Below are 17,916 nucleotides of genomic sequence, written 5' to 3' on the forward strand. Positions count from 1 at the left end.
ACAGTACAGATACTCACATCACTGATTTAAGCTGTTAAATGTTGTTGATGTTTTTTGTGTGTGTGTATTAAAGCACAATAATACCCTTAATCATATAAGCAAAATTATCCCTGGAATGTAAAAGTTTTACAGACCCCCCCAAAAAATGTTTTAAAAATCTCCAGAGTGAGCTGTGAATCTGATTTTGACATTATTTAGGTGCTTCAAAATAAAATGGTTGAAACTGAAAATATTAAATAATTAACTTAACTTCAATGGGTTTACTGAACAATTTTTTAAATTAAATTTTGGGGGGCTTTCTAACCTTCAAAGATTCAAGTTTAAGAAAAGTACATTATCTCAGCAACACACTATTGGTTGGTCAAACTTTCAAGAGTTTCAGTCGGACTCAAAACTCAAAAATCTTGAAGCAGGTTGCCTTGAAATTTAGCATTTCTCAACTTTTTTTCTGTTTTTACAGCGGACCATATGGCGTGGCATAATGTGCTCCTACATAGGAAGCATTCAGACAACAGTAAGTATCAATTTAGTATTCAGTTTCCAGGTTCCTCTCCCAGCCTGTCACAGTGAGAGATCTGACCTTTAGATGCTAAAGCAGCACACCGGATGTTGGATGTTACCTAATTTACACCGCCAGTATGTGTGACTTCTGTTTCAGTTGACTGCCTCAACTTCTGTTGTGACTTTCTAATTTACATCCAGATTCAATGTTTAGCTAAGTACACAAGTACTTAAGAGAGGATATCAAGAACAAAACTGTATTTTTCACATTCCTCCTGAGGAATTGGTCATTTTTTCAGCAGTGCACAGCCATCACACAGTATGTACCTGCTAATTAGCAGCTGAGGTCACAGTGACTGGACAAAGTATCTGACAAAGTCTTATGATCCCTGCTATGTTTGGTCCACTTATTATGTTTGAAAAGGAGAGGACATTTGGAGTAAGTAAAATCCGAGTTACCTGTCAACTCAACAAGATGATTTACATTTGTTCCCCGTGTCTGTAGCATATATAAATCTTCTGAAACAACATCCTTGTAACCCTGGATTCTCTCAAATATACAATCATCTACATATAATTTCTTACCAACCAAAAAAGAATTTCACAGCTAAAGAAACAAATTTCCTTTGAATCCTGAAGTCAGCCGTCGATGTACTTTGCGTCAACGGTGTGACTGTTGCGTATGGAAAACGGCCTCCAAGCCAGGGCCTGCACAGCAGCGACACACATGGGCACCAGACACACCAAGTAGAACATGATGCTGTGGAGGCTCTCCAGGGTGCTGAAAACACGGAGGAAACTTCTTATGACACTGTTATCACAATTACTTGAAAATGGAAATGTAACAACCTTTTGTGTATCTACAACTGAAAAGACTTGATTTTATTGGTTATTCTTGTTGTGGTTTTTGTGTTAAAAACAAAATCTTATCTATCGATCGATCTAAGAAAAGAAAACGGTGGCTAAAACTGAGCATGTAACGCAGACTGAGAGATAATGTGTTTCTAAGACTTTTTAAATGAATGTCAAACCTTTAAACATTTTTTCCACAAGACCATTATTGTTTAATAGATGTGTGCATTAACTTTTTCAGACGGTGCCCAACATATACTGTACCGCTAGCTCTGTATTCATGAAATTATATTGCCAGTGACCTTTGAAATAAAAGGCAGTGGGTACAGAGCCGTCTCTTAATGATTGACATTTATTAAGTGGAAGATAATCTTGGTGGGAGACAGGGAACTGCTGTTTCTTCACACTTCTTTTCTGAGCTGTGAAAGTTTTGTTTGTGTTAGGTGGATTTCTGTATGTAAACTTTAAATTAACTTTAACTCTGCAAACGTTAAAGTCTCTGTAAACGTAAATCCACTATAGTCCTGTAACCATGTAATTTTGGTTCTGATGTACATAATAGTAAGCATATAAAAAGTATTAGCTAAAAAGTTTTCAAATTTGGATTAAATCTGATTTCTAAGTTTTTGTACACTTTCCTATTTTGGGTTTGAATTGGGCATGTGTGTGCTCTGAGAGTCATCTCACATTTAGTCCCACAAACCAATCATGAAGAATCCTCGTCATTTTCCCAGCTGTTGGCCTACCGCAGCCTCCATCCACAGCAAGTAACGTTAATTTGGACCCAAACTAATGTGTTAAAACACGGACGTCACACCAAAGTCAAACAACACAAAAATAACTAAAAAACACAAACTCCTACAACTCCCGTGTCCCGCGAGATAAATGGTTGTAAAGAGCAGAGACGTTCTAAATATACTATAGACTTAATCTGATTTTTGTAGGTGGCTAAAATAAGTAATCAAACATGGTTATCACCTAAATTCAATTTTAAATTGTTATGATACTCATCAGGAATTTTAACATCATGAAGCCAATCGTTTCATCTCTATTAAATTGTAATGCAATTAACTGGAAGGTTAATTTCATACTACAGTGAACGCTTTTGACATACTCTGTGAAATGGTCGGTGGTAATATGAAGAAAACACCATTTATAAAATTAGCAGATCCAAGGATCAGCAACACCAGCTGGACCTCTTATGGTATTAATATATCCTCAGAGAGTGGTGTTTCTTTTAATAGCAAACAAACATTAGTTGACACTTCATTAAAATCACATCAAACTCCACATCATTAACTGTTAACATTAATTATTAGAAGAATGTTGATTCAGCAGGGAATAGTATGAGTTTTACTTATTATTTGGTTGATGTTTGAAACTCTCTGTACCTTGGATTTGAATCCTTTCCTGCTTCCTTCAGCTGCTCATAGCCAAACTGGTTGAGGACAGTGAGCACTATCATTGGGGCCAGAGACTGAGCAGGCTTAGTGAACAGAGCATTTGTCCCAAACACCATGGAGGAGAGAGGGGAACTGTAACAAGAAGAAAACATATATATATATTATATCACCAGTCAAATAAGAAACTTGTTGAATTCTAAATTTTAAAAAACACAACAGGTTGGCTTCATTAGATACATCCGTATACTTGGTTGTGTTTGGTTTTATACTGGTCACTAATGTGTGCTAATGCCTCATAGATAAGATGCACCATACGCCACGACCACACCTTCCTTTGGGTGGAAAAAAAAAGCAGCCATATCTGTCAATGGCAAACACTTCATCACACCTTAATGATGTTACTGAGTAAATGAACTGTATGCTGATTGTGCCTGTGGATCAAAGCAAATAAGAAAAGAGTCTGAGTGATGGTGTAACTAAAGTTAAAGCGAACACACCAGATGAAGTGGAGTATATTTGTATGTGAGAGGTGACTGAGCTTGTGGAAGTGTCCTAATAATAATAATACTTGTTTACCTGCGCTTGTACTTCTCCAGGTCTGTGTCAATAATGTCAGCCAAAGGCAAACCAAAAAGACTGAAGGCTGCCTGGATGATGATCCTGCATGGAAGACAAGTGAGAGAGTGGAGGTATAATTCAGGTGAAATGGAGTCTTTATATAGTTACACTAGAAGGAATATTAGAAGTCCTTTTGTGGGATAGTTCAGATTATTAGCAGTGGGGCTGTATGAGGTACTTATCCATAGTCAGTGTATTATCTACAGTAGATGGCATTGACACAGCCCCAGTTTAGAGAGGCTGCAGGAGTACTGGTGTGAGAAGTTAAGTAATGTACTGTTGTGGACAGCAGCAAAGTGTATTTTAGACACCTGGAAAAAAAAATCAATACCAGTTTAGGTGCATGCTAAATAATATAATTTAATAATACTTCCTCCGCTGTTTCCGACAGGAAACCACTGTCATATAAGTCAAATATCTCTCTTTACAAAGCCACCAGACTCTGTTGTGGTACTTCACAGAACATGAGAGTTGCTCGAGTCTACTTCTGCATCAATCAGTTAGTTTGCTTGTGTTTTTTTGTGACTTTGGTGAATCTAAACTAACCCTTTAAAACACTGAAGTCACACAATAACACAAACTAACATTTCAAGGCTGCTGTGGATGAGCAGCTCCCACGTTCTGCGAGGAGTCTGGTGGCTTTACAGAGAGCACTATTGGGCTGTGGTTTTCCATCAGAAAAGGCTGTCTGACAACAAGGTAGAGCAGGGAAAATATTCTAAATATTTAGTTTTAGGTGGCTAAAATATGATTTGTTGCAGATCCTGCTGTGGAAGGACCCAGGGGCGTGTCAATTGGTATCGACTGTAGGTAATACAGTGAATGCAGATAAATGCCTCATACAACTCAATGTCAAAGAATCCGAACCACCCCTTTTACCTCTTACATGCTAAAGGTGAGAAAAAATGCCAGGATGTAATAGTGCTGATGGCCGAGTGCTAGCATGATAGCCCCCATTCCAGCCTCAATGTAGAAGGTGAAGAGGATGACCCTGTAGTAGCCGAGACCATGGAGGAGTCTCTGACAGCTCAATACTAACAGCTGGAATGGAGATAAGAGATGAGAAGTCTGGGATGTTACAAGTTTCACACAAGCGCTTCACTGCTCCAATAAACGAGCTTTTAAAACAATACAGTGAAGCTGGTGCTAATACAGGGTTCCTACACCTTTTCCGCAGTGAAATGCAAGCATTTTTCAGGCATTTCCAGCACACTACAACTCACAATTAGGCCTTTTTTCATTTTTTCATGACATTAAATCAGATGTTACTGTGCTATACACAACAAAAATTATGTTTTCTGATAGAATTGTATAGAGGGGTGACAAATCAAAGGAAAACAAACAAAAAAAGTTTCATGTTTCAAAATGATTTCAACTAAGTAGATCTGACCCACTAATGTTGAACCCCAGATTCCTTTGATAATTTTATTAAAAGACAAACCATCAGCCACAGGGGGACAGTACCTGTGGACAAATGAATCCCGCTCCGTACATGACGCTCTTGGCCAGCGATGGAAGCACATCTGGAGGAATCAGGTGCTCGGCGAATATCATGGTAAAATTGTTGAAGAAAGCCAACATGAAGACCTGGAAGAAGTTCATGACCACAAAAAGCTGGAAGTCCCTGTTGGTCAGGATTTGCCACATCAAGGTTCTTAACATAGAGAAGGAGACTGCTGATTGAGAGGAAGTCTGGTCAGCAGATTCATCTGATTCAGACCCTTTGTTATCAAAGCGGCTCTCGCTGTGGAAGCCCGTATAGAGCATGCAGCTGCAGCTCAGAACAGCGATCAACACTGTGAAGGCTTGGAAGGCCGCAAAGTCCTCCATGTTTTTGGACAGTACACCACAGAAGAGAACGCTGGAGGAGCCAATTAGAGACGCCACCTGGAAAAAGAGAGGATATGAGAGGGATGGTTACCCTGTTGGCTTACAGAAGGCAGACGCAGTGCTCAGAATCCAAAGTTCTTACCTGGCTGTACTTTATAAGTCGTAGTCGGCTCTGATGGTGGCTGGAGATCTCTGCTAACAACGCACACTGTGCCAGCAGCACAAAAGTTAGCAAGCCATCGAAAGCACACAGTGCCACAGTCAAGTGTAGGCCGCACACCCAGTCGCCAGGGTAGTAGGCCCGCCATGGGAACCAGGCGAGGAGAAACGTCAGCGAGTAGAGGGGAGCACCATACAGGATGGAGAGACGTCGCTGAGAGCAGCAGGGCACCCTGGAGTTATCTTGCAGGTAGCCAAAGAGAGGGTCATTGACCGCATTCCACACCATGTACACCACCTAAGGAGATTTCATTGGGTTAATATTTTCAGTCATATTATCCCTGTTGCCTGTCCATTTTCTATAAGATCATCATGTATCTGCACCATTTGAGAATTTTTGGTATGTTACTTTTGAGAAAATGTGTATATTGAGATATTAGGGGTGTCACAATTCTTCAATTCCACAATTCAATTTGTCTTTTGTTTTTAATGTCACGATTCAAGGTCAACAGATCATTGATTTTATTCCCTGACAACTGGCATTTCCATTTTCAAACAGTCTATATGGAATCAAGATGTTGCAAACAATCAAGACCATCACTTGTAATGGAAGTGTTTCACTATTTACAGATATTTTATTGACTAAAAAAAGTCTACTTGTATAAAAAATAGTAAACAGCTTTGTAGATAATGACAATAACAATCACCTCAAATTATTACTTTTATTCTTGACTAGCACTTCTCCAGTGTTTCACACATTTGCATACAGAGAACAGCAATATAACAAGATAATATACTCACCTGTGATTGGTGGAAGGCTGCCTCTGATACCTTGTACTTATTAACAAACAGTTTGACATAGTAGAAGTTGAATATATTGTTTATCATGCTGGCTCCCAGTGTGGTCATGGCATAAGCCAGAGCTGCAGGATTGACCCCAAAGTTTATGAGGTATCGGCCTACACTGAATCTTCCGGAGCGCACACCTGCGACAGGTTTCTCCTCCGCGGCCATGGCAGCTCAGGTAACTTCACGACCAAGTTACCTGTCGGTTAAACCAGCTGGAGCGAGGAAATACTGGCGATTGCAATAACTATTCTGCCCCGTTATTGTTAAGCATTGCTAAAACATGAGTGCTGTGGTCAAAATGAGTAATTTTGGTCAATAATCCAAGGCAAAAACGCGTACAGTACTCGGCTTGTGCTTAATGCAGCTGCCTCGTTTTCATGTCCGCAAGCCACGATCTTACTTCCCGTTAAACAGGTTTACTAGTTTGTGACTGAACCTGTGCCATATTCAGAAAACCTATCTCACCCCAACTAAACTGAAATCTTGTCAAACTCGATTTCTGTGTTTTGCCGGGTGAGGCGGGGACTCAAAACAACAACCAAACATCTGATTGGCCAGAAGAGTTCTTTGGCACCACTTGCTGCATCTTGATTCGTCGACAAAAATGTCTGTCAACGGAAGCAGGAAGTTGCGACAACAAAAACATTAAAAATATATATATTGTTTGCAGAGACGGTTCGTCTTTCCTGTTGATCTTAGATTGTGAATACTATAAAAAGTTATGTTGAATGTTCAGTTAAAACAAGATAAAAAAAATATATATATATTTTCTTGCAGTCGTGTTTACCTCGCAAGATCTCGCGAAAGTAACGATTTTGACCCAAATCTTCAGGTTTTCCTAACCTCATCCACGTTGTCTTTTAACCCACACAAAACCTAACCACAGTGTTGCCATTTAGAAAGCATAGTGTTTAAGTTTATGCAACGTGAACGTAGAGGAAACAACCCGTACAAATATCGCGAGAGTTTCTCAAATCCAGGGTTCTCGTGTAGATTCGACCTACTTAGCGCTATCTCTGCCACCTACCGGATCTTGGGTGTATTAAGGATTTGCCACGTTGCTGTAGACAACAGACTTACGCCTCAGTCCACACCGGGAGGAGGATGTAGTTGACATTTGTACGCACACGGCGGTGCAGGGCGGACAACTTCAAGCTGCTATAAACTAACACACACCTGCGCGTGTGTCAGGTTTCTGACAGGTGGAGTCCTCGCTCCTCCCGCGGCTGTAAAATGTTGACTGACATGATTTTGGAGGAAGAGTTCGAGAAGAATGGAGAGCCTTGGTACGACCCTCAGGACCTGGAACACGGTAAGTTGAAGGCTGCTCGGCTCTGTGGTCCCACCCTAAACTCTTGTCTGGATGAGTGGGCTGATCATGTTATTACTCCCCAGACAGACTTACATACAGGCTGCAGGACCGTGCAGTAATAATAATAGTCATCCCAAAGTTAACACTGTCAGGTATTTGTTTTCTTTAAATAGTCCACTGCACTGATGGCATGACACAAACCCGAACAAATGGGCTCACAGATGAAATGAGATTTAAATCTTTGTTAATTCTTGTGACACAGAGTCACAGTAGTCATGGGGTAAAAACTGTGGCCAGGGTTTCCTGAGGCTGTCACAGGTCCTGATTGTTGTCTTACATGTTGTTTGTGCTGCTAACAAAGGTGGATCTGAGATAAAGAGGCAGGTCTAGAGTTGCAACAAACACATTCAACTCGTAAGCTGTCAGCTATTAAATTAATCTGCAGTTATTTTTGTAATCGATTAATCGTTTTGAGTATTTTTTTCAAAGAAGAAATGTAAAAGCAATCTGATTTCAGCTTTTCAAATGCAAATATTCCCTGATGTAAACTAAATATCTTGGGGTTGTGGACAAAATGCCTTTGGCTTTGGGAAATGGTAATCAACATTTTTCACCATTTTCTGCCATTTTATGGACCCAACAAAACAATCGACAAATTAAAACAATAATTAATATAACTGTTATTTGCAGCTCTAATGTCAACACAAAAAACAGCATACACACACAGCAATAAAGTTTTTTTCACTCCTAGTTCTCTGGTTGGCATTTTATTATTTTTTTTTCTTTCTAATCATTAATGGCCACATTTTTCCTCATTCCTGTTTCTGTTGACTTGGCTATTCTAACTGCAATTAACTTGGGCATTAATGAAGCACTCCATCAACAGATCTGTCTAGGGCTGCAGCTAACAATTATTTTCATTATCAAACAATATGTTATCACGTTTTTTTTTTAAAATAAAAATTACTCAGAACAATAAATTGATTATAAAATAATTGTTCACTAATACCAGCTTCTTAAGTCTGAGGTTTTGATGACTCTGTTTGGCATATTTGAAGGTAATTTCTATATGTTTGCGTTTCTGCTTGTGGGGATGATAAAAGCGTCAATTTGAATACATCACCTTAGGATCTGGTAAACAATACTGGCCATTTTAGACATCTTACAGAATTTAGAAAATGATAAATCAATCTAAAAATAATTGGCAGATTGATCAAAGACCGAAACAGTTGTCAGTTGCAGACCCACTTAATTAGTTACAATTAAATCAGTGAATGTTGAAGTAAATGACCAAGTCCTGTTTGTTGAAAAGAAATCACAGGGCCACAGTCCACATTCAGACGTGGCTTGTTGTGTCGAGGAATGGCAGCAGGCAGGAAAGACTTCCTGTAGCATTCCACAGTGGAGCTGAATAAAACTGAAAAAGGCTTTGCTGTTTGTAGGTTTAGGAAGGGATTTGAGTCATCCTCCATGATGGATAAATGTTTGTGCAGCAGCATCGTCTCTGCTACCAACTCTAAGGAGTTCAGAGTTGGCCTAAAGGTTGCTATTTGTTTGCCACATGGCACATTTGAGTTAAAAAGAAGACACGCACTGCTTTATTTTGCTGCATCATTATTGACTGTACTTTTAGTAGTCCTTCATAATACATGTTTCACTTCACATCAGAGGACTAGTCAACACTGTTGCTGGACAAGATCCAGTTTTAGTGGGAGAGAGGGTCACACGGAGATCCCAAGGCATTCCTTAGATTCCTCTGTGATTCTCCAGAGCCAGATACTAATAGAGAGACAATGGGCCTCATGCAGGAAGCGACATACAAACACATTTCCTCTTATTTTTGTTTGTATCCACATTTTGTTCTTTTTTTTAGTACCCGTTGATTTCTGGGACTCACCGATATTTTTCTATTAGACAAGAGTTCGTAGCAAGGGTTGTCATAGGCAACTGGTCTTGATAGAGTTCTTGAAGACGTTTCGCCTCTCATCCAAGAAGCGTCTTCAGTTCAAGGCTTAAAAAGGGGCACGCAGCACAACACCTGCCCTTATACAGTGTTTAAGAGGTGTTGATCTTCTGTCCAATTTACAACCAAGTGGGATTCATCATTCAGCACGCTTGGGATGATTAAAATGATTGGTGCATCTGGAGTTGACTTCTCTTATTTTTTCTCTGAAGGATAAATGTCAGAGAAAGTTAAGAGAAAGTTGCTTCATGAGGCCCAGTGAGGTGTGTTTCTGTTTATACTCTTTAGACACACCTCGTTCTATCCGTTGCCTGTGTTTGGGCATTGAAACTGTCTCGTATCTTGTGTTTACATGTTTTCCTGTGTCGGGACAGATCTCCATTTGGCAGCGGAGCTGGGGAAAACCCTCCTCGACAGGAACCATGAGCTGGAGCAGGCGCTGCAGCAGATGTACTCCACCAACCAGGAGCAGCTGCAGGAGATAGAGGTGATAAATGTTAGGAGGAAACTCATCAGAGCTGTTTAGGCTACAGCTGGACTAGACTCTCTCTGAGGCAAAACATATCCATTTAACCATGAAAAACACGTGTTTATACGGTTTATCTTCCCCTGTACGCAATCTGGTCAGTAGATACAGTAGATTGTTGCTGCACAAACACAGTGATTTTATATGAATGAGGCTACAATGGGAGAAGATTCATTGAGAAGAGTCCATGTCAGAGGATCTGTAAAACTCTTTCACTGAAGGGGACAGTCATTGTGAATTCCTCTCAGCTTTAAACAGGATGGAGTAAAAGCTAATCCTGACCAGCGTCTGACCTAGTGAGCCTTTGGCTCTGTGCGTCCTCTTGGCAGGATGTTCGTCTGCCTAATTATAGGAAAACTTTCACCAGCTTATTTGCCACCTTCCACCTTCTACTTGGACATAATTCAAGTAACCAAGATCCCAACTAGGGCAGCACCAAATGTCATGGAATAAAGCTTCAAATGTCTGAATGTCATATTTATGACGTCATCATCACCCTAAGAAAATGTAAAACCCTCCAACAAAATCAGGAGTTTTGTTCAGTAAAATTATTCATTGCATTAAATGAGTTAGTCTTAAATAAATCAACTGTCTTTAATCGGTATAATTTGTCAGTTTGGTCAGCAGAAATGTTTTGGATCACAAACAATCCTACTCTGCCAGCACCGGTGTCTAACTCTACAAATAGTTTGCTAGTGTTGCTTAAACTTTATCTGCAACTGTGCAGAAATATCTGGTTCAATCAGATTGAATACGGGAGGAAAACTGTGCAGCATTCAAACGTTGGTATAGAATTCAGAAGTCAATGTTATGAGTGAATCTTTGAGGCTTTGAATTATTCAGCACAGGCCTAATCATAATTTAGGCTTTGCTCTTAATCTACTTCATTTTTATTTGATAATCATATATTCCTGAAATCAATACAAGATTATCAAACTCTTGCATGTATTTTTGGCTGTTATGTCCGTCTACCTTAAAGCCACTACAAGGAACTTTCATATTCAGTTGATTTTGGGCAAAAAGCATTCCCAACTTAATAACCACAAAATAAAATGATCTAAATAAAAATCTCTTCCTGCTTATTTTTAACTGACTAACTTACTGCTCACTCTAACTTTGGCTGGGAAAACACAAACAAATGCTTGTTTCATCTGATTTCACAGAGGATCTGACCTGGTGTCAGGCACTGAGTACAACTACACAGAAATAGTCAGTCTCTTTTCTGATGGTCTAATTTGCTTATTTAGGTTCTACAGAAACACCAGTGTTAAACTGAGACTGTTTCATAATCAGTTAAAACTCCTTGTAGTAGCCTTAATACCGCAGAGAACAAATTTTGGTTAACTTGTGTGTTTTCAGCTAATAAAACTGAATAAACACAATTACATTCAGTTCTGCTTAGGCATTAAATTTTGGCATGTACAGAGAGTGCTGATCTATTTGAGTTCGAGGGCATCACATGCAGCAGGTTCGACAAAGATAAGAGCCTTAATTTGTTTACAGACGTGAGCGGGCCGGTGGCTTGAGGATTTATCGAGGTTGATATGGTAATCCCCATACATCTCACTGACCCTCATGAAGTGACCGCCACCAGTCTTACCCACTGCCTTGAAGTGTGCTGCAGGCCAGCGCTGCTGCAACAGACAAATGGTTGCATTGATTTGTACTAGAGAAAAGTCATTCAGTTGAAATCCACAACAATTTTTAACAAAGTCAAATAACTTGAATAAAATAAATTCCTTGGTAAGTTAAAAACAGAAACGGACATCCTGTTATTGTTCAACATGCAGTATAACTCCCTATAGATGCATGTTCTATACCAGACCCTTTATCGCTGGGATATAGGCCCAAATTTTCAATAACCTCATGTGTGGCTTGGTGTTGCTGCTGTGATAATCATGTCCATGAGATTAGCATGTTATAGTATTTTGAACTATTTCTTTCCTGAATCTCAATCAATAAACCGATTCAATAAACATGTGTAGGCCTGCAGCTTACAATTCCTTTCATGATCAATAATGTGATTACAACAGTTAAAGCAAAGTCAGTCTATCCCTGTGAATTCAGCAGGGCCTTGCAATTTTGTCAAATTATTGCAACTTTTCTGCAAATTGACTGGTGATCATAGCTCGCCACCAGTTCCACCAGTCATCACAGTCCCAGTGCAAATGTCCTACGTGTCATCTCAATGAACCAGCTCATTTTTTAAAATGTATTTGTTTTTTGTAATTTTGTCATGGGTTCTGAAAAGAATACGGTGTTTGTCATTGTTCATCAATGCACTGTGCACTTAGTTTGAGCTGGAGTACTCCTGAGGCGCAGTTCTTCATTTATAAATGAAGCATATTTTGTTCTGTTTTTCTAATCCTTAGGATTTTTGGTAAGGTTATTTAAAATACTCAGAACAGAGTGAAGTTTTATTCTCTTTGAAACAAGCAATTTTTACTTTACTCGAATAATTTCATTGCAAAAATTACCTAAAAGTATCACAACAAACCTCGAAAACACAATTTAAGCTTAATCTTTGTCACTTCTCGTTCTTGTTCACCAGTACCTGACCAAGCAGGTGGACCTGCTGCGTCAGATGAACGACCAGCATGCCAAAGTGTATGAGCAACTAGACGTGGCCGCCAGGGACCTGGAACAAGGCAACCAGCGACTAGTGCAGGACAACCGCCAGGCCCAGCAGAAGATCAATAGGTTAGTCTAGTAGTTATCATTAAATTTACCTTTTAAATTATATTTTACATAATTATTCACCCAATATGACATTCTATGTCCTGTATATTAAATATCTGATTAGTTGCAGAGCCTCAATGCCACATTTATCTTTCTCTTCTTTGTCCTGCAGTTTAACAGAGGCCATTGAAGGGCTTCAGACCTACATGGAGGACCTGCAGACTCAGGTGGAGGAGCTAAAGACTGCCCAAGCAGAGCGAAACAAAAGAGATCTGGCAGAGCAGCGACGTAGCCTCGGAGCACAGAGCATGTCCTGTCTCAAAGAGCTGTATGACTTACAGCATGACAGGTATTTACAGTGCTAATAGCAGAACCCATGACGTTACAGGGGAAGCTGTGTGGTAGATTCTGACAGTATTATGAGATAAAGTCACAGGGAATTTTGACACAGATGTACAGAAAGCATATCCAAGTATATCTGCCTATAATGACCAGGGTAATGTAGTTAGATGGTTTGTATTTCCTGCGCCTTCACACAGACCAAAGAGTGAAGGGTAATTAAAAGCATCTGAATAATAGGAGGTTCTCCTGTCTGTTGTCTAGTCTGGTCTTACCGTCTGTCTCAGCCCCTTGTATGCTGACTGGACACCTACAGGTCACCCAGAGCCAGACCAGACCTCCTCCTTTAGACATAATCCAAAGGAGGAGGAAGTTAATCTTCCCACATTGTCAGCAGTGTATAATATACAGTGTTGGGGAGGCTGCTTTGAAAAGCATAGCTTTGCAAGCTACGAATCACTTCATACTGGAAGTAGTTCAAACAGCTGTGGAAAAGAAAACAAATGTTGATGAAAAAGATTGTTGTTCCAGGACATATGTCCATAATCGAGGTGACAAACAGGACCAAACTCATAACCTGCTTGTTAGAGAAAATTCTGCTGCTAAATTGTTCATTTCAATGCTACTATTGATGTATTGTGATCTCAGTGTGATATTTTTTTTTATCCTGAGAGTGATATGTTCACACATTGATTGACATTTGCGTGTCTTGGCTCAGGCATCCAGAACACGACAGTCTGCATGTGGATGGACTCTGGTCACCACAGGACTCTTTCTATGACCGAGACAGACGCCAAGACCCGGAGGAGGAGAACGCGGCTCTCCAGCGGTCTGTCCAGACCCTCCAGAGCCAGATAGCTGCGGAGCGGAGCCGCAGGGAGGCTGCAGAGCGTGAGATTGAGATGACAGTCATGGAGAACAGGAGCCTGGAGCACCGGCTGGCCCTGCTGGACGGCTGCCGGGCCAGGCAGAAGGAGCTGGAGGCCGAAGTGGAGCAGCTGCGGCTTTTGTGGCGCGATGACTGTGCGAAAAGGTAGGCTTGGATTAGATTCGAAGTGTTGTATTATTTTGGCTCTGTTTTTATGACAGATACTTGGTGATACAACTTTTGATATACAGCACAAGCACAAAAGCCTACAACAGGTGCAACAGACCTTTTTTCACAGCAGTTATATTGATATTTATATATGTATTTAACCTTTATTTTACCAGGTAAGTCCCACTGAGATCAAGAATCTCTTTTTCAAGGGAAGACGTTCAGACGTTCAGCAGCAAAAACACAAACTTACAGACAGACACATAAGGGCAGACAAAATACAATGTGCAAGAACTGAAATTCACATTAAAGAGAGACATTTCTAGGAGTCAGTTGCATAATCAAGTAAGCTAAAAAAAAACTGTGGCATTCTATGGAATTTGCCTTTAATTCTTTGGATTTAAAAGTATTTAAGTCATTTCACAACAAATTCCAGGCTGAAGTCGCAGAATCCTTTTTCCAATTTAATAGTAGTAGTAAGTAGTAATTAGTATCATTGGTAACACCTGTACTTATGCCACTATTTCATGTCAAAATGGCTGCTGAGAAAAAGATCTATTCCTCAAAATACTTCCTCATTCTTGTGTGTCCCCTCCTCTCCCAACAGTGTCAGAAGGCCGGACCAGCTGCTGTTGCCTGATACAGTATTCTTTGGCTCAGAGGAAAGATCCAGCCCCGGTCAGGATGAGATGGAGGAGAAGGCAGAAAAGGAGGAGGAGCAGAGAAGACACAGCCGGCAGAGGTGCAACAGCGACAGTGTGTTAAGAGCGACGAACCCAGACGAGATACGTCGTGGTCACGAGCAGCTGTGTATAAGGCGAGCGGAGGCAGTGAAACAGAGGGGCATCTCTTTGCTCAACGAGGTGGATGCACAGTACAGCGCACTGCAGGTGGTGTATTTACAGCATGTCTGGTACGATTTATGTGTGAGAATTCTTATACTGTGAGTTCTTGTTATTGTTACAACCATACAGAATGAAGAAGTTGCTTGTCTGGGCTGCGATTTGTTTGTTTTATTGTGTTTTTTTTTTTTTAAATCAAACCAACCTTTCAAAATACTGAAGTACCTCATACAACCCCACTTCAAACTATCCCTTTAAGAAGTACAGAGCAGTTGAAAGAAAACATGCACTTCCCTAAAACATGTGTGTTGTCTAGGTGAAATATGACGAGCTGCTGCAGCGATGCCAGCAGGCGACAGATGAGCTCAGCCATAAAGCTGTCCAGACGTCCAACTGCCCCTATCCAAGCATCCGGACCCGCCGCCGCCTGTCCAGCTCAGCTGGGCTGTTCGATCGGACAGCGGTTCCAGAAGACGGCCAACAGCCGGAGTACAAGGCTCTCTTTAACGAGATCTTCACCTGCATCCAAAAGACCAAAGAGGACCTCAGTGAAAACAGACGTCCAGTCAAGCACAGTGGTTCCCAGCACTCCGCCAAATGATTGGATCATTCATCATACCGGAACTTGAACTCGTTCGTGTTTGTCAAAGGAGAAACTCAGAGGTTGTTTTGCTATAAAAATATCTAGAGGGTGGAGATGCAGTAAGCACACCCAGTCCCCGTGCGACTTACACACGCTGCAATCCTCTTATCTCCTGTCATTTTGACGCGGTTATGCTTTTGTTAGTCAGCACTGTTCCTTTTAGTCCGTCCTTTTCAAAAATGAAGTGGAAAAAAAAAACTTGTTACACAAAGGCTGGGTTGCTCCAACAAAGATAAATTGAATCAAAGGTTAGTTCTAATCAGAGTTTAGCAAAACAAGGTTTAAAATGAGTGAATTTCAGAGTTAAAATTAAGCAGAGCACTATTGCACAGTTACAAACTAATCTTTATTTAATAAATCCAAGTTTAATGATTTAAACTGGAATTGAATACAATTTAATTAGTATGGAGATGCTTGCTTACCCAAATAAAAATGAATAATTTATCATTTCAAGTGGTGTTGAGACCTATAGCATAAAGAGGGAGGGGGAGGCTAATTTTTGGCTGCTCTGTATTCTTTAACTAAATATTACATTGTTTGCTATCTAGCTAAAAAGTCAACAGAATTTAATTTAACCTAAGTTTACTGTAAAAACTAACTGAGGTTTAAAGAGAGGTTTAAACATAACTTTTCTTTATTTTAAGCTAGTTTAAAAGTTTGGTGCAACATAATTTAAAGTTAACCCACCAGATAAATTGGTTTAAAAATTAATCCTTGTTGATGCAACGCAGCCAAAGAGAAACAATGCATTCCAAACTTCAACAACCAATATGAACCACCTCTTTACCTCTTTAAAATGGTGAAGAATTATTGTATGGGAAGATATTTACGTTTAGATAGATGAAATTCTCGGCTGGTAGAAAGCTTGGCCTCTAAATCTACAAGTATTATGTCCACCTCTAACAGTATTCAGTGTTTATATATAATGTTGACCCTGTGGTTTGATCATTTGGTGCCTGGGGGAGTCAAAATACATTGAATATTGTTTGTGTTGATATAAGTTTGAAATGTAGCTGTTACGTACGACTTATGTAAACAGAAAAGTTGGAATGTTGTAATAGGATGAAAAACTATAGTAATAACTAAAGACTCAGGAGTTTATGATAATTAGCTCAGCGGCCAGTCTAAGTTGGTGTTTGTAAGTTGGCGTTAGTTGGTTCACCGGGCTGGAGGTTATTGGCATGTCACCAGAGAAATATGAGTGGACACTGGAAAACTGTTAGTAATAGTCTGCTTTCTGTTTTCATGTCTGTGTACAGCTTCTGTCGAGTGTCTGTATGCCAGTACACACATAACAACTCTGCACTTTTAATGACTGAATCACGTGTTCTCTTTTATTTATTATTTTTGTTTAGGGTTTTTTTTTTTTAGTTTTGTAAGTTTAGAGAGGATTAACTTATATTTATTTTCTTGGTTGCTAAATATGCAGAGCACATCACTAAGTAAGCTAAATTAAATGTACACTGAGGTGAGTATTTTGTGAGTATTCTGTCTGACACAGGTTATCAGGAAAAAAAAAAGAAAAAAACTAGATAAATGAAAAGCACAAAAGAAATGTATTTTTTCTGACTTGGATGTTTGCTGCTCCTCATATGAAACAGAAATTGAACCTTCATAAGTCCAGCCCATTTCGCTCTATGGTCCAATAACGGTTAAGCAGGCTTTGTAGCCAGCAGAGCCTCGGTCAGCTTTCTCCTTTTCTGTTTCCTGTACATGCGATGTTATGTGCTAGGCTCGTCTGTGATGGTTAAAATATTTTACTGGGGGACCTAGCTACTGTAGCTAGCCAATTATTTATTTAGATTAGCTAGCTTGTCAGCTAGTGTTTTTTTTTTTTAACATTAGCTAAATTAAGATCTGGCTCTACTCCCCCAGCAATATCCTGGTTTTCTTTTCAACACAGATGAGCCTATCCCATAGCATATCTAAATACAGAAAACAGGAAAGGAGAAATTTGACCAAGGTCACAAAAGGGGCGGGACTTAGGAAGGGTCAGTTGTGTTGATCAGGTTAGCATGAATGACAGACACATTAATAAAAGTTTATTTTTCTAACCCTTTTAATGAAAATCAAAACAGCTGGGAAGATATAATGAAAACTCTCAGTAATATACAGGAAGCATGTTCAGGTCCTGAAGTGTTATTGGCTGAACTTTACTACCCTGACAAAACATGCAAATCTTATTACAAAACAGTGATGTGATGCTCATGAGAAGATGTTTAATGGACAATTCTGATGTGCTGAAATACAGTACAGTAGAGGCATTTAGCAGTGTGTTGTTTCGAAGCTGTGAAACTTTTGCTGCTGCAGAAAGCATCGCTTTATGATTATAGGTGTCCTCTATGAAGACTAACATGTTTTTCT

General features: G+C 39.8%; 2 protein-coding genes across 2 annotated transcripts; one reads left to right on the plus strand and one right to left on the minus strand.

Moving 5' to 3' along the window:
• Window positions 1-1,121: 1,121 nt before the first annotated feature.
• mfsd13al (major facilitator superfamily domain containing 13a-like) lies at window positions 1,122-6,820 on the minus strand. The gene is made up of 7 exons (XM_084744138.1): window positions 6,165-6,820; window positions 5,347-5,661; window positions 4,839-5,261; window positions 4,261-4,415; window positions 3,333-3,416; window positions 2,745-2,888; window positions 1,122-1,282 (listed from the first exon to the last, which is right to left on the minus strand). Exons 1-7 carry the CDS (start codon window positions 6,375-6,377, stop codon window positions 1,141-1,143), a joined length of 1,476 nt encoding a protein of 491 aa, XP_084600264.1. The 5' UTR covers window positions 6,378-6,820; the 3' UTR covers window positions 1,122-1,140.
• Window positions 6,821-7,125: 305 nt separating this feature from the next.
• Window positions 7,126-15,861, plus strand: cdr2a (cerebellar degeneration-related protein 2a). The gene is made up of 7 exons (XM_084744854.1): window positions 7,126-7,524; window positions 9,862-9,974; window positions 12,565-12,713; window positions 12,865-13,041; window positions 13,750-14,064; window positions 14,675-14,957; window positions 15,226-15,861. The coding sequence occupies exons 1-7, from the start codon at window positions 7,446-7,448 to the stop codon at window positions 15,508-15,510; spliced, it is 1,401 nt and encodes a 466-aa protein (XP_084600980.1). The 5' UTR covers window positions 7,126-7,445; the 3' UTR covers window positions 15,511-15,861.
• The last annotated feature ends 2,055 nt before the right edge of the window (window positions 15,862-17,916 follow it).

This window comes from Lutjanus erythropterus, chromosome 19 (genome assembly GCF_056507025.1).
Source record: "Lutjanus erythropterus isolate fLutEry1 chromosome 19, fLutEry1.hap2, whole genome shotgun sequence".
In the NCBI taxonomy this organism is placed as follows: Eukaryota; Metazoa; Chordata; class Actinopteri; order Lutjaniformes; family Lutjanidae; genus Lutjanus; species Lutjanus erythropterus.